The sequence below is a fragment of the Odocoileus virginianus genome, chromosome 5, assembly GCF_023699985.2.
Source record: "Odocoileus virginianus isolate 20LAN1187 ecotype Illinois chromosome 5, Ovbor_1.2, whole genome shotgun sequence".
Lineage (NCBI taxonomy): Eukaryota > Metazoa > Chordata > Mammalia > Artiodactyla > Cervidae > Odocoileus > Odocoileus virginianus.
The window spans coordinates 90,388,060-90,404,169 of record NC_069678.1 but is presented as its reverse complement, the minus strand read 5'-3'; the positions used below and the strand labels follow the sequence as shown (position 1 = coordinate 90,404,169).

The 16,110-nt window shown below is 51.7% G+C and overlaps 1 protein-coding gene across 5 annotated transcripts in view; it reads right to left on the bottom strand.

Annotated features, from left to right (window-relative positions):
• Positions 1-3,657: 3,657 nt before the first annotated feature.
• The window catches only part of KIAA0319L (KIAA0319 like), a 96,308-nt gene continuing 83,855 nt past the window's right edge, over positions 3,658-16,110 (bottom strand). For 3 of the 5 annotated variants that reach the window (XM_020880269.2, XM_020880270.2, XM_020880268.2), the window contains exons 17-21: positions 15,045-15,187; positions 14,153-14,275; positions 13,360-13,450; positions 12,255-12,346; positions 3,658-4,931 (exon numbers count right to left, since the gene is read on the bottom strand). In XM_020880269.2, the coding sequence (XP_020735928.2) occupies positions 4,744-4,931; positions 12,255-12,346; positions 13,360-13,450; positions 14,153-14,275; positions 15,045-15,187 (637 nt within the window). In that variant the 3' untranslated portion in view covers positions 3,658-4,743. Of the gene's footprint in view, positions 4,932-12,254; positions 12,347-13,355; positions 13,451-14,152; positions 14,276-15,044; positions 15,188-16,110 lie in introns of those variants that run through there. The other 2 variants (XM_020880275.2, XM_020880276.2) reach the window with 2 other exon arrangements.

The following is a 16,110-nucleotide window of genomic DNA, read 5'->3' as shown; positions in this document are numbered from 1 at the left end:
CTCAGGTATCCCCATGATTTGATTCCCCATTTTGGGCTCTACAGTTCAAACTGGGAGCCCAGGTCTGATTCCAAGTATATACTGACATTGTTTTTCTTACAGGTATTGGACTCCTTCAGAGATTCAGGGTGTGAGTGGTTACCTGCAGATTACAAAGATAACAACTTTCCTCCATGTGGCCATATTTCCAGTTGAATAGTAAAGTGCTGTAGTCATTTCCAGCACAAAGTTTGAATTAAATACTTTTTGCACTGAATTTGTCCTGGCTTTTAAGTTTTTTTTTTGTTTTTCTTTGATCACAGAAATAAGTGTTTGAAAAATCTCTTCCATTTTCTGGGCTACAAGATATGGTAACAACTGAGATACCGCTTGTCAACAGTCAGGTTGTAAGTTCCCCCACATACAGATCCAGATGTTTAAGTTTCAGGCTGCTACTGATTATTCCTCTCCATGCCCCCAAATTCCCAGCCTACACACTACAGGCAATCGCACCTCTGACTCCGGATCCCCAAGCATGTCGCCCTTACCCTAAGGGAGGACCTGAATTATCAGTGTCTGCCCTTCAGAAAACAAGCAAACAAAAGCCAGAGCATGTGACCTGGAAGTGTGTGGCCAAGACTGTGGCAGGCCTTAGCTCTCTGCCGCTGCCCCCCTGCAGCCCACGAGGCTGCCGCGGAGCCCCGAGCTGAGGCGTCTTTGTCCACCCTGGTGGCTTCCCCCGGCCCGGGGAGGCCTGTCACAGAGAGCCCAGGCCACAATCTTAACACCAGCCATTACTTTCTTAAAAAGTGCTTTGGCTAGCACAACACAGTTCATCTCTCTCAACACGCTCCAATGTCCACCCTGGTAGAGCAGCTATCTGCTAGACAGCGGTTCAGCAACCGGCTGCCTCCACCGTGGATGCCTCTACTTGGCTGCAGTCCCCCCAAGGGCTCCTCTGCGTCCGGCCGGCAGGTGGAGGGAGGGAGTGAGGTTCACAGAGAAGTTTCTAATGGGTCAGGGTGGAAGACGGAGCTCCTCCCTTCTGCCCACGTTGTGCAGAAGGCTGGAGATGGACCGAGCTGTGTGTCGCAGAGAAGGACTCTGGTTTGGCAAACTGCTGACCTCTGCCACACACCACTTGAAGGGCTTCTCCCTGAGGTGATGAAGAGGAGCTGGGTGTCTAGGTACTTCTTTGTCACCAAATCCAACTGGTTTGCAAAGCTCTTAGAGCTGAGCTGCTAAGGGCTGTTTGCCCCCTTGTCAAGGGTACGGTATGGATGCACAAATTATCTGAAGAATTAATAAAAGATCAATTAAATCACAGTTGCTTGTGAGGTGTGGGTTCCAGGCATCAGTATGTTTTAGAAGCTGCCCAGGTTATTCTCATGTGCAGCCCGTGAGAACTACTCGTGTGGATACAGAGGAACGTGACTGTCAGACGTGTGGGGATGAGGGGGACCCAGAGAGTAGCTCGGAAGGTTAGACCAGGGCACAGCCGTGACTTGCCAGCCAGAGTTTCCTATCTGTGCTGAGAACTGGGCAGAAGGCTGGCCTCCCCAGAAAAGGTAACTTTAGTTTTGTTCCTTGTGGCCGAAAAGGCCTGATCAGTTAACCTCCAGTGTCAAACCCGACAACTCAGAGAGCCCCCCAGGACGGAGGGAAGCGGGGGCTTCACCTGTTTGGCAGCGCTCGGACACAGAGGCTCACACCCCATTGGGCCTCTGTGGGAGGCCTGAGCGTGGACAGCCCCAGCCCTGGTACTGGAGATGCTGGCTATTAAGCAGCCACCATCAGCACCAACCACAGACTGGGGGGTGACGTAGGTGAAAGGGGTTACAGTGGTGGCATGGCTTTGACCAGAGGCTAAACAGGGATCCTTGAACCTCAACACAAATTCCACAAAGGCGTCACGGGCCTGAGCCAGGCTCCCTAAACCTTCCTTCCCAAAGACTCATGGCTCTTGACGGCATACAACTTCCTTCCAGACCTATTTGTCTTCAGAGAGCAACTCTGTGTGTGTGACCACCTGTTCCGGCTCCTTTCTTGAGCAGATGGGCTGAAGGGAAGCTGGAAGAACCAAAGTCTCCCCACTTTCCTTCCCTAGAAGGCAGGCCAGCGCCACAGCCTTCCAGTCTGGCGGGGTGTTCCTGGCGACTAAGCACTGTCCACACACAGCACCTGCGCGCTTTGAGAAACGCGACGATGCGCTCTACCGGCCTCCCTTCTGGCCATTCTGAACAGAAAATTTAAGCTGAAGGTTTCTGAGGGTGGAGGAGTATTTAGTTTGGTCAAGGCAGGGGCTACCAGGCTCCTGAAATTCAGTTATTTCTGAAGGGTTTCTTTGGGGTGACAGGGTTATGTGGAAGTAGCCTAGCGCTCCCTAAGCCAGCCCGAGGATTTCTGCCTCTTTCTTGAGTCAGGTCAGAACAGGGGCATGGCAATCTTCTCAGTGCCAGACCCCAAGCCAGGAAAGAGGCACTGGTTTCTGAGTTTTGTTCCTTTTTTTGGTGGGAGGAACAGGGGATGAAAAATTATTTTTTTTAATCTCTGAAACAGAGATAAAGATACATCCTTCAATGAGCCATGGGTGAAATAAATAAGATGTAGCAAGGAGGCCCAAAGAAAACCAGAAAAAACCAGTAAGTTATCAAGTCCTGTAGCTCCTTGGTGAATCCTTCAAAGCTCTCCTAATACAACATCCTCAGCAAGTCCTGACCGCCCGCCCACCAGCAGCTCCTGAGCAGTCGGCTCTGCACACCCCAGCCCCAGCGCCCCCCGCAGTCGAGTACCCACTCCTCCGAGCTTCCTTCACCCTCGCTCAGGTCAGCTGCCGCCCGCTCTTCCTGCCACAGAGCGTGCGATTCTAGACCAGTGGTTGTCAAAGTGCGGTCCCCAGACCAGCAGCGGCGCACTCTGGGATCGTGTTAGAAAGGCAGATTCTTGTTTCACCCCAATCCCACTCAGTCAGAAACGCAGTGGTGGGGCCCAGCCACCCGTTTTTAAAGGGTGATTCTGCTCTAGACCAAGCACGGGCTCTGCTGGGCCTCAACTCTAATTCATTTGTGGATAGTGTGTGGACTGAGTTACTTCTCAGATGCCTCGTTTCTGCTTCTGTAAAAACAGAACCAGTACCCTCAGCTGGTGTCACCGATACCCTCACGTGTGCACAGGGTCTTGGGAAGATAAGAGTTCCCTGGTCCTTCTCTCCTGTCCCTTTCCTAGGAGTCTGAGACTGGACAGCAGCCTCTTTCCACCTGCCGAGCTCACCACGCTATCCCTCCAGCACGGCCCTGTCTGGAGGCAGGGGCCGAGCCCCGCTGCTTTGGAAACCAAGCGGGAAGGCCAGGGGCCCAGCTGGGTGTCAGGGCCCTGTGTGTCCCCAGCTGGTCCACGGGGTGGAGACGGGCAGGAGGCGGGGGGGTTTGTGTGCATATATGTATCAATTCTGTGTTCACAAAAGGCTGAACAAATGACAGAAAACTCCCGTCCTGAAAGACAAAAGGAGCAGCTGGCCAGAAGGGGCCTGGCCGCCCCCGAGGGAGAGGCCTAGCCCTGCTGACCACCCGTGCAGATGCCAGGCCCACAACGGCCCGTCGGAAGCATCACAGGCACCGAGGCTGGCCCCAAGCGCAGGTCGGCCACGGAGCGCGCAGCAGCACACGCGGCAGGCAGGCGTACAATTAAATAGCACGTTTAATCATCTCACGACAGACTGTAGTGCAGTAGTATAAACCGGAAGTTTCTTTTTAAAAAGCCACGTCCCCAAAGCTCCCACTCCTCAACACCCAGACGTCACAGCGGAGGGACCAGTTCCTCACGGCCGAGGAACAGGGCCAGAGGGATTCGGAGGGTCTCTGTTCCGCCAAGCTCAAAGTCTTTCCAGATCAAGGTTGCCTTGTGAGGAGCCCAGGGCCCGAGGAGGAGTTGATGCTCACACTCACTCTACCACACACGTGCAGGGACACAGAGAGAAGGCGCTCGGACAGACGGACACAGCGGAGACCGCGGGGGGGCAGTCACACATGCCTCTCATGCCAGGGCAGTCCAGGCTGTCTGCGGCCGTCTCCTCTGGGCACAGGGAGTTTGGACCTGATTCTGGAAGCAGCCAGGGTGGCCAGGAGGAAGACGGGTGGCAGCCTGTGTCCAGCCTGGCGACTGCGACCCACCAGCCCCGCGGCCTGGGCCCTGCTCCTCTCCGGAAGCAGCCAGCCCTCCCCTACTCGGGCAGGGTGAGGAGGGGGCGCCACTTCCTCCGGGCGGAGAGAGAGAGGGCACGCTCCATCTCAAAGCAGAGAACAAGGAACACGCCCACAGGCGGGAAGGCAGGCTTCTGTGGCCAGGAGCTGGCGGGGCTTGGTTTTGTCCCCGGGGTGGGGGGCGCAGTCAGGCCTCGCGTGCAGGGGCCCCGGCGGCAGCAGTCCTGCCGACAAGGAGCTGGAGAGGAGGCCAGGAGCCGGCAGTGTCCACCCGTGGAACAGGGGAGGGGTGCAAAAAAGAGGAGGCCCTGAGGTGAGGACATTTTGAGGGACCTACCAGATGGGTTTAAAGAGGAAACCTCTTCGTTCACAGCTTCATTCAGGGTTCCTGGAGAATGTCTCTGGATTCAAGTAGCAGCGGCTCTGGTTGAGGGTTTGGGGATGGAGTGACCAGCAGAGGCTGGGAGAACAGCTGCCCGCCAATGCGGGAGGTAGGAGAACCAGCCTGGCGATGCTCTGGACCCTGGCACTGCCAACCCCCACCCTGAGGAGACAGACCAGGCAGCTACAAGATCTCCTCGCGGGGGTTCCGGGCCTTCAGCGGGGTCTGCCCATTGGGCACAGAGCCGTTCTGACCATGCAGGAGCTTGCCCTTCTCCCGGTCTGGCCACGTGAAGATGGCATCGTCACTGTCCAGCTCGGACTCCGAGCGCATCAGGCTGCTGCTCAGCGCCGGGCCTTTCTGTTTGACACCTGCGAGGGAGTCAAGGAGCCGGGCATCAGGAGCCAGGAGCCGCGCCCCGCGACCCCCAGCCCGAAGAGGAGCAGAGCGGCAGGGACGGTCAGGGTCCTCTCCTGTGGGCAGGAGGCTTCCCGAGTCCTCCCAGGCCTGGCTAGACAGAGCAGGGAAGCCTCAGGGAGCAGACTGCAGACCCACAGATCAGCGTCCACTGCAGATTCTCTGCCTCCAGCATCTATTCGCTTCGGTTAGTCCACCCAATGACATCATCTGTTCTCTCTCCTAAATGTGGGGTGTTTCATCATCTCCCTTCATGCACAGGGCAGAGGTCTGCGGGAGGCAGGCAAGCAAGGAACAAGCACTGAGACTCCAGAGACTGAGCTCCGTCAGCGGACCCTGGCTCAGCGTGGATGGAAAGCACCTGCACGGCTGCTGGCCCCGAGTGAGGAGACCACCGTGTTCCACGCAGACATTTACTCAGGTGTGTGGCTCAGAGAGGCCTCTCCAAGGAGGGACTGGAGGAGGGACTGCCCCAAGCCACCAGCTGGTCAGGGCGCACAAGGACGGACCCGGAAGAAACCCCCGAGGTCAGAACAGATGCCTAGGCTTAGAGAGCCTCTAAGCCGCCACAGGTACGTTCACCAGGCGTCCCTAAGGCTACAGAGACCAGACGGTGCCGCGAGGGTTGCTAAGGGCATCAGGGCGGACCCCCAGCAAGACGGTGCCCTCTGGCTGGTGCCAATGCCGCCCCAAGCAAACGCAGGCTGAGATGGCAGAACTGGGAGTGCGAGAACCCAGCCTGGCAGTGCTCTGGGCCCAGCCCAGTCCACCCCCAGGACCTAACCTACCTCCTTTCTTAAAAAGGTGGCCAGTCCGGTGAGCTGTGTTTGCACCCTCACCCCCAGCAGCCCCTCTCCCTCCCCCGGTCCCATCCCCGGTAAACGCTGAAAGAGGCTCCTGAGATGACTCTCAGCCACTCTGCCCCTTCCTGGCCAGACGGGACGGAAGGCTGTGAATGACGAGGGCATCGAGACTCTGACCACGCCCGGCGCTCAGGAACCTCACGCCCACAGACCCTGCCCACATGCTGTCTGTCCATCTCAGGGCAGTTCTGGGACTTGACTGCAGACAGTCAAACCTTCCACTGACTCTCAGGACGGCAGAGAAGCAGGGTCAGAGAACAATGCAGCTTTGCAGGCTTTTCCAGTGTGGTGGGGACAGTGGTGACATAAGAACCAAGACCAGGGCGGGTCAAGGCTCTCACAACTTCTGCTTTGCCCTATAGATGGAATACCCTTTGGGGGCTTTCTCCCCGCAGCACCCAAGCACTCGAAGCTTCTCTTCTTCCCCAAAGCCCTTCTGGGCCATAGGTGTGGAGGACAGGAGCCAGAGGCGGAGGTGGGTTTCTGGCTCCTCAGTACACAGCACTCACCCCGGGCCCTCTCACGACGAGCTCTGCTCTGCCTGGAGAACTGAGTGGGATTCATCCACTAAGCAATACAAGCGAAGACACTGGTACCATCAATGGGTGCTGACCACTCGCCTCTCTGACTCAGCAATTCCATTCCAAGGCCTACACCTAACAGAAATCCATACATCTGTCCACCAAAGGACACGGACCAGATGGTTTAAAGCAGCAGCCCCCAGGGCAGCCAAAGTGCCCAACAGCACGCCTGACAAAACGTATTCCTACAGAGGAAATCATACAGCAATGGGAATGAGCAAGCTGTGGCTCTGCCTAAGGACATGGATGAATGTCCCAAATGCAGTGTTGAGTGAAAGGAGGCATACACTAAGATTTCGTTTACATCAGCTACTCCAAGATACCAGAAGTCAATTGTGGGGAGGCAGTGACTGCAAAGAAGCACATAGCAGGTGCTTCTGGGGGGCTGATTACACGGACACATTCACTTAAGAAACGCATTTTCTGTACGCATCAGACTGAATCACAGGAAACTGCTGTCTTCTAGATCAAAAGTCAAATGATCAGTAATTTTATATGGTTCAACCAAAACAAACAGAAAGTTGTGAAAAAACTCAACAGGAGAACAAAACCAAATCACAGCCCACCCCACAGGTGCTAACCGTAAAGTAAAGCAGGCCCTGCGGCTGGGCTCCCAGCCTGGCCCCGGCACTCTCCTCCGGCCTCACTGGGCGCCCGGCACGGTGTCCACTTCGGCTCACTTCCACACACGTCAGGCTCCACAGACACTCTTCCTCAAGCTGAACTTCCGGTCCAGACCTCGCACATTTAGGTCCTGAATCCACTCTCCACATCCCACTGGCAGCTCTGTTCCAGGATGCAACCACTCCCCCGCCACAGAACCCAGAACGAGAGCCAGGCCTGCTCTCGGGCCCGATCGGACCCGCACCAGATCCGCGGGCCTCTCACCTCAAGCCGCCTCCCTGGCTAGACACCGCCCCTGGGAGAAGGGCCTGCGACCCTTGGCTGTCCTCTCCTCTGGGGTTCCCAGGAGCGGCTGGCCGCCTGCGTCCCCCTACCTTTCCCCACGCGTCCCCCAGCCTTCCCCACAAGTCTGCCTTTCCAAACTGCCTCCTCCTCCCAGCTGCCCTCCCTCCTGCCTCAGAAGAGGGCTCTCAAGTCCTCCATGCCCGCCGTCCTCCTCAGAAACCTCACCCCCATCTTCTGCATCTCTGCCCACAAACCTGCTCCCAAACCCCATCCACACAGTCCTTAATCTCCACTCATTGTTATTCAACTTCTGAAAGGACTTTTAACTCTTCAGGGGCTCCATTTCCTCACCACCTACCTACTTCCTAAACAGACGCGCTTTCACTTCAGCCATCTGTCCGCTCACCATCTACTCCAGCTCTTCAGGTGACCAGAAACCTCTCCAGCATTGTCACCGCCATCACCGTCGCCGACTCTCACCTGACTGCTCCCTGGGGACACGTCTCCTCCCTCACGTCAGCTCCTCAGCCTGGCACTCTTCTGACCCCCAACCTTCTCCCCACTGAGGGATGTGACCCACTGTCTCCAGTGCACAGAAGATTCCTGTCCAGTCCCGTTCTGCTGAGTTCAGTCTGACTCCTCTTCTCATTGAAACTGCACCCAACGTCCCAATTCTGTCCGCAGTGCCACCAGTCCGTCTCTCGGGTTGGAAGTCAGCCTGGACCTTTCCTGTCCCTCCGGCTCACTGACACCATACTGTTTGAGCCATCACCATCCCCCCGCCACAAAAACCTCCTTGCTGGCCTCCACCTGTAACCTCTTAAGTGAATGAAATGCCAAGAAACTAATTTTCCTAAGCCAGTACTTTCATCACCACCAGAAAAAATGCCTAAATCCTTAAGCTAACATTCAAAACTTCCCATAAACTCATCCCCACCCATCTTCTAGCCTCACTTCCTCAACCCCATTCACAACTGTTCTAAACCAAACATTTCTGCATTTCTTCTCCAGTCTTTCTCGTTCACAGATCCTCAGAGAAGATGCTTGGGGACCATCCTTTGCTTCTCCTTTTCTCTCGCACCCCTCTGTACACATATGAATCTCAGCAAGTCTTCCCCTCAAGTCTGTCTGGACTCTGCCGCTCTATCTCAGCATCTCTCCACCATGAGGGTGTTCTATCCAGTTTCCTCTCACCCACTCTTGCCTCTCCAATTCCTTCACACGGCAGCCAGTTGTCTTTTTAAAATGTAAATAAATCTAACCGCACCATTCACACCTCCCCACTGCTCTTAGAAGGAGCCCACAGCAGGGTACCTGCTGACCTGCCCAGCCCTGCGCCACTCACCCCACACTCACGGCATCTTCCGCAAACGCCCCCCTGCTCCAAACGCCCCCTGCTCCAAACGCCCCTGCTCCAAACGCCCCTGCTCCAAATGCCCCCTGCTCCAAACGCCCCCTGCTCCTCCAAACGCCCCTGGCTCCCTCGGGCGGCTGGGCCGTCAATCGACCAGCTTGGCCTGTGATCCTGTTTCTCAGAGCCTTTGTGTGCCTCACTCTCCTCGCTGACACTGGGGTCTCAGCTTTACTGTTATTCTTTATAAATACCTTCCACTATCATATTTTGTATATTTGTGGATTTGTGTGTTTAATGCCTGATATAAGCTACACAAAAGCATCATCTATTCAGTTTACTGTAATATAACCAGTGTCTGGCTTAGGTCTGGTACTCAGTGGTATTAATGCATATGCACAGATGAATAAGATACAGTCCCTACCCTCAAAGGTATTATTGACTAGTAAAGGGACAATAATAGAATGGGAAAGACGAGCGATCTCTTAAAAAAAATTAGAGATACCAAGGGAACATTTCAGGCAAAGATGGGCTCAATAAAGGACAGAAATGGTAGGGACCTAACAGAAGCAGAATATATTGAGAAGAGGAGGCAAGAATACACAGAAGAACTGTACAAAAAAGATCTTCACAACCCAGATGATCACGATGGTGTGATCACTCACCTAGAGCCAGACATCCTGGAATGTGAAGTCAAGTGGGCCTTAGGAAGCATCACTACGAACAAAGCAAGGGCAGGTGATGGAATTCCAGTTGAGCTATTTCAAATCCTAAAAGATGATGCTGTGAAAGTGCTGCACTCAATATGCCAGCAATTTTGGAAAACTCAGCAGCGGCCACAGGAATGGAAAAGGTCAGTTTTCATTCCAATCCCAAAGAAAGGCAATGCCAAAGAATGTTCAAACTGCTGTACAATTGCACTCATCTCACATGCTAGTAAAGTAATGCTCAAAATTCTCCAAGCCACGCTTCAGCAATTCAGTGAACTGTGAACTTCCAGATGTTCAAGATGGATTTAGAAAAGGCAGAGGAACCAGAGATCAAATTACCAACATCCGCTGGATCATCGAAAAAGCAAGAGAGTTCCAGAAAAACATCTATTTCTGCTTTACTGACTATGCCAAAGCCTTTGACTGTGTGGATCACAATAAACTGTGAAAATTCTGAAGGAGATGGGAATACCAGACCACCTGACCTGCCTCTTGAGAAACCTATATGCAGGTCAGGAAGCAACAGTTAGAACTGGACATGGAACAACAGACTGGTTCCAAATAGGAAAAGGAGTACATCAAGGCTGTATACTGTCACCCTGCTTATTTAACTTATATGCAGAGTACATCATGAGAAACGTTGGGCTGGAAGAAGCACAAGCTGGAATCAAGATTGCCGGGAGAAATATCAATAACCTCAGATATGCAGATGACACCACTCTTATGGCAGAAAGTGAAGAGGAACTAAAACGCCTCTTGATGAAAGTGAAAGAGGAGAGTGAAAAAGTTGGCTTAAAGCTCAACATTCAGAAAACTAAGATCATGGCATCTGGTCCCATCACTTCATGGCAAATAGATGGGGAACCTGGCTGACTTTATTTTTCTGGGCTCCAAAATCACAGCAGATAGTGATTGCAGCTGTGAAATTAAAACACACTTACTCCTTGGAAGGAAAGTTATGCCCAACCTAGACAGCATATGAAAAAGCAGAGACATTACTTTGTCAACAAAGGTCCGTCGAGTCAAGGCTATGGTTTTTACAGTGGTCATGTATGTATGTGAGAGTTGGACCATAAAGAAAGCTGAGTGCAGAAGAATTGATGCTTTTGAACTGTGGTGTTGGAGAAGACTCTTGAGAGTCCCTTGGACTGCAAGGAGATCCAACCAGTCCATCCTAAAGGAAATCAGTGCTGAGTGTTCATTGGGAGGACTGATGTTGAAGCTGAAACTCCAGTACTTTGGCCACCTCATGCGAAGCGCTGACTCATTTGAAAAGACGCTGATGCTGAGAAGGGTTGGGGGCAGGAGGAGAAGGGGATGACAGAGGATGAGATGGTTGGTTGGCATCACTGACTCAATGGACATGGGTTTGGGTGGACTCCGGGAGTTGGTGATGGACAGGGAGGCCTGGCGTGCTGCGGTTCATGGGGTCGCAAAGAGTCGGACACAACTGAGTGACTGAACTGAACTGAAAGGGACAAACAATAAAATAAGTGATATAATACAGTGAGAGAAATGCCAAAACAAACACGTGGGAGAAAGATGAGTACAACTTTTAATTGGCAGGTTAAGGGTTGGATGAGAAAGTAGTTTCTGGACAGAAATATGAACCAACGAATATCGTTTAGAAAAGAGAGACATCAGCAAGGAGGAGGATCTCAGAAAAACACATGGACGCAGGCTCACCAAGGCCACTATCTACCAGACCAAAAGTAAGTCGCCGAAGGACTTCAAAGGGTACAGAAACCTTGCCACAGCAACAAACACAACTTTGGCTACCTCGTGGAGGGTGTTGTGCAACGTTTTCCCCTCTGGCCTTCATCCTCAGGATCCCTCTGGGACGCTCTGGCAGTACTTCTGTGGTTCACCAGCCCCCACCTCCAGACACTGCCCCACCGTGCTCCCGAACCAAGCTGCCTGGGTGCTGACAGCCAGACTGCCTACGAGCTTTTACTTTCATCTCATATGTCTTTCCTCCCTCACTACAGTGAAATTCTGAGAGCAGAGCCTATGTCCTAGAACTCTCTATACAGTCCCCTTACAGCCTTTCTAATACAAAGCTTTAAGTATGAGAGATGTTAAACAAACACGTTGTAAAAAAAAAACCAGTTCTACTTGCAGAGTGTTTGGGAACAGCTCTACAGAGAGTCCAGCTCCCACACGAGGATAAGGCCTGCGACAGGACCTCCATGGTAAAAGGGAACCTCACCAGTGAGCGCGCTCAGACAGGAAGGAGAGCCCTGCACCTGCCCTGGCCCTCCTAGCCCATCCCCGAAGCTGCCTCTGTGCCTGTGCAGCTGGAGGTTCTTCGACAGACGAGCCCAGTGCACCCGGGCCAGCAGGCGAGCAGCCCTCCACCGCTCTGAGAGTCGTGGGGCCTGTGGATCTACCTCACAAACGCAGGAGAGAAGAGAACAGGAGAGGAGGCTGGCGGGAAAGGGCCAGCTGGTAGACACTGGCTTTGATCTCTTCACAGCCTCATCCTGTCTGCTCAGAAAGGACAGCCTGATCAGGAAAAAGAGACCCGGGTCCTTGAGCTCAACCTCAGGGGCAGCTTGAAAAGCTGAACCCCCGGCAGAAACACTAAGGGGAAAGAGCAGGCCAAGGAGAGCAAGAGGCGAGCCCCCTCAGCAAGGGAAAACGACTGAGGCGTGGGCCCTGGAGGCCGAGCTTGTCCAACAGGCAGGTTCTGCCCCCACGGGGCAAAGCGGACCCTGGTCCTCATCACGGAGGGGACAAGATGCTTTTCCAGCACAAACAGCTGTTGGCAACACGCCTGGGGGGGACGGGGGATGGTGGCGGCTCTTCGGGTAGAGTGCACCCGTCTACCACGGGGTGGCTCCACACCGAGTTCCCGACATACCCGCTCGGGACGCTGGCTTCAGTTCCAGGCTTTCCTGATCCGTGGCATCCAGGATCTTGTACTTGCTTTTCCTCTTCGGTTTTCCTTTTTGCCTGAAAAACACAATCCCTGTCTCTGCTCAGGAAAGAGGGTCTGTGTGAGGCTCAGGTCGCCACCCACAGGGGACAGCCAGATGGCACGTGGGGCCTGGGTCCAGGGATGCTGCTTAAGGGAAGAGCTGCTTCTCCTTACTGCTCAGCTGGGACAGGCAGAAACTGTGATCTGTTATTCAAGTATTCCTCACCAACTTGGGAAAAGGTAAAGGAAACATTATTATCTTAGACAGATTGATTAAAAATGTAAATAAAATGAAACCCCTATCCTTGAAGGGTGGAAGGTGGAGGAAAGCTTAAACCAGCAATGTTGTCAACGGTGGTTGTCCTGGACTGGTGGGAGTGTTTTTTAGATTTTTTATTGCTAAGTTTTATTCTGAGGTTATATCGCAGGTTGCACTTCAGCTCTGCAACTTATCAACTGTGTGCCCTTGGATGGATGGTATCATTTTCCTGAGCAAAGGCTGTTATGCCTATTAAAAAAGATATTACCTATAAAATGTCATCATGGTACTTGGCACACAGTAAACACAGAATTGACACCTATTATTAATAATGAGAAAAATAATAAATATCATTCTCAAATATTATAAGACTAGATAGGAAGACTAAATGAAAAATACCTGAAAGACTTGATCATGACTAACCTAAGTCTATAATTACAAGAAAACATACACACACATGACTCTCAAATCGAAGGGGAGGCAGACAAATTAAGAATTCTCAGGGAACAGTGGTGAGGCTGAGGTGTGGAGTACTAAAGCTCACAAACCCTAGAGACAGATGTAAGCCAGGCCGATGCCCCAGGCCCTCCAGGACAGCCACTCACCCCCTTAGGAGCGTCAGAAGGTAAGGAGAGCTTTTTTGTGCATGCTGTGGGTGGGCATGTAACAGCGACGGTAAGGGAAAAAACCCAGGACTCAGCGCCCCCATGCAGAAGGGCCAGATACCTCTCCAATGAGCAAACATGTAATTAGGAGCCTGAACAAATTTACAGGGCAAGTGCATCTTACCTCTTACAACAACAGATTACAGTCCAAGACAGGATCCCCAAGCCAACAACAATGAGAAAGGAAGCAATGATAACATATAACACGCTCCACTCTGCCAAGAAAAACAAAATAGTAAGGGTGGTGGGGAGAGGCTAGAAGGGAGGTCTGGGCTGCCCAGCGTGGGCGAGAGAAATGGTCCCCAGGGAAGATGCGACCTTAGAGATAAAAGCAGCTGAAATCTGACACGGTGTGAACTGCCGAGTTTCCTAGCTTGGCTCTGAGACCCTGGGGCAGCGGGGCAGGCTGCAGTGAGCTTCAACAGAGGAAAAGAGGGGAGTGGAAATCTACAGGCTTCCATGGGCGAGAGCACACAGGCCCTTGGAAAGGGCAGGAGGCCGTACAGCTGGTCTCATTTATGCTGTGTTTTGTGGTTGGTCTGATTTAAGCTTTATTTCGTTTAAAACAACTGTTTTAGGGGAATTCCCTGGAGGTCTAGTGGTTAGGACTTGGCACTTTCACTGCTGGGGCCTGGGTTCAATCCCTGGTCAGGCAACTAAGAAAGAAAGATCCAACAAGCCATAAGGCCTGGCCAAAAAACAACAACAAAAGAAAACCACGAAAAACTGCTTCAGAGCTTTCCTCTAACCTTGAACAAGTGCGGAGGAAGGAAGTATTAAGTCCTCTGCAAACAGCAAATACACAAAGTTCTTCTCCCTGCTTGCTCATCTGCCTTGGAAACACCAACAGCCGCCCACTCAACTCAGAGCCACAGTCAATGCCAAACCAGCTGGCACAGTCAAAGCAGGAAGCTCACCACAGTTGCTGTCTCCATCCCTCAGCTGCACCTTGATGAAATTCTCCATCCAAAAGGGGTCACAGACACAGCGTTTGGTGAATGAATCACAGTGGCCATGGTCAGAGCAGTTCAACTGGCATGCTGCAAGTACAGGAGAGGGAAGCAGGGCCACAGGAGTCAGAGCTGGAAGATGACCGCCTTCCGGGGCCCATGAAAACGGGACGGGACCCCCAGATCATCATCATGGCTGGACACAACTGGAGCAGTCAGAAAGGCTCCAGACTGTTTTTACTTGCTGTTTTCCATATCAGCAGCTCTTAATCTTTCATGTCCCACAGACCTTCTTCTCAGAATAATTAATTGCCAAGATAAAAGACATAGTATTATAGAGGAAGGCGATTATACTAAACATGTTTTTGAAGAATTTAAGAATATAAAACTTTAAAGATAATATGTCTTTATTAAAATATTAATAAGATTATAACAGTGTCTGACAACTGTTATAATTTTGAAGTAGTGATAAATAAAAAATGCTATTTCATCAAGTGGTATGAAACAAAACTATCTGAATTTCTATTGCTTTAAAGTCGCATGTTCTCTTAATACTACAGTAGTTTGTGATTGAGGAAAAGAGTAAATTTCAGTCAGAGGCTCATGAAAACAAAGACATAGTTAATTTTTTTCCCCCATTTGAATTCATAGCCCTTCTGAACGCTGTCTCAGGGGCCCAGGGACCCCAGGGGAAGAAGCTCTGCGATGAGTTGGGACTCTTTCATGATGATGGTAGTGGAAGAAAGTGACTATTTCCTTATTCCCAGAGAACCAACATGAAGCCCCAGGACAGCAGGGATGACAGGTGAGCTGTGGGCACTGGGCAGGCTCTCATTCCCAACTCCCCACAATTACTCACTGACAGTACTGATTTCCAGGGCTCTGAATATCAGAAAGTCTGCCTTTTGCTTCTGCAGCTCACTCTTGAGCATCGCTGCCACCTCATGGCCTTTGAAGATCTGGCGAGGAGGCTCATTCTGAACAAAAAATACCATCTTGGTGCTGCGAAGACATGCAACAGTATGAATGGGCTGAAGCTGTCAACTGGATAGCAGTAGCTACCACTTGCTAAGTACCTTCTGTATGTGCCAGACACTGTGCTAAGTACTACACACATTCTCTCACAGCAAGTCAGAGTGAGAAAGGGGTTGCCCAGCATCACCTCCATTTTACAGAGGACAACACTGGGGCTCAGAGGGGTTAAGTAGCTTGCCCAAGGTCACACAGTTAATTATGGCAGAGCCAGATCCCAACCCTGATATGCCTGACTCCAAAGCCTATGCTTTTAGAAAAGCCCTAAGCTGCCCTAATTAACAAGACGACCTATTCCAAAAGGTAACTGGAGGTCAGAAACACAGGGATTTAGTTTTGGGTACATCCTGCTGTCAGCCTTTTAACAGCTAAGAGTATAGTGCTGTTGGGTTTGTGCCCAGATTATCTATAAGACAAACCACAGTGTATTCTAAAACGTAAACTGCTGCATGGTATCAAAGCATTATCCACAGGTCAAAACATGGCCAAAATGATAACTACCATGGCAGCAACAAGAAAAGTCTGACACGATGGTGTGGCTGGTGCAAGACTATGTTATTCTAGGTCCAGATCTGTTTGCTCGCTGACTGTCAACTTCTGTCCAAGGTAGACAAAGTCTGAGCTCACTTCTGGGTGGCATGGAATCTATTCACTAGGCCCTGGCCTCCATTTTTGGCAGCCTGCTTTGTGATTCCATGTAGTCTCATAACTGAGGGCCTGGACCAGCTTCGTTTAGTGCAATCCCAACTGTGTGTATTTATCTCAAAGTGTCATAGAAACAGTATCATCTTCTATGTGTGGACTGACATGAAAGTTTGGGAAGTCCTTTCCTAAAAGACTTCACTGCGTAGTGAGGCTAAAAATGGGGTATCATAAGCTCCAGAATCAAGAAA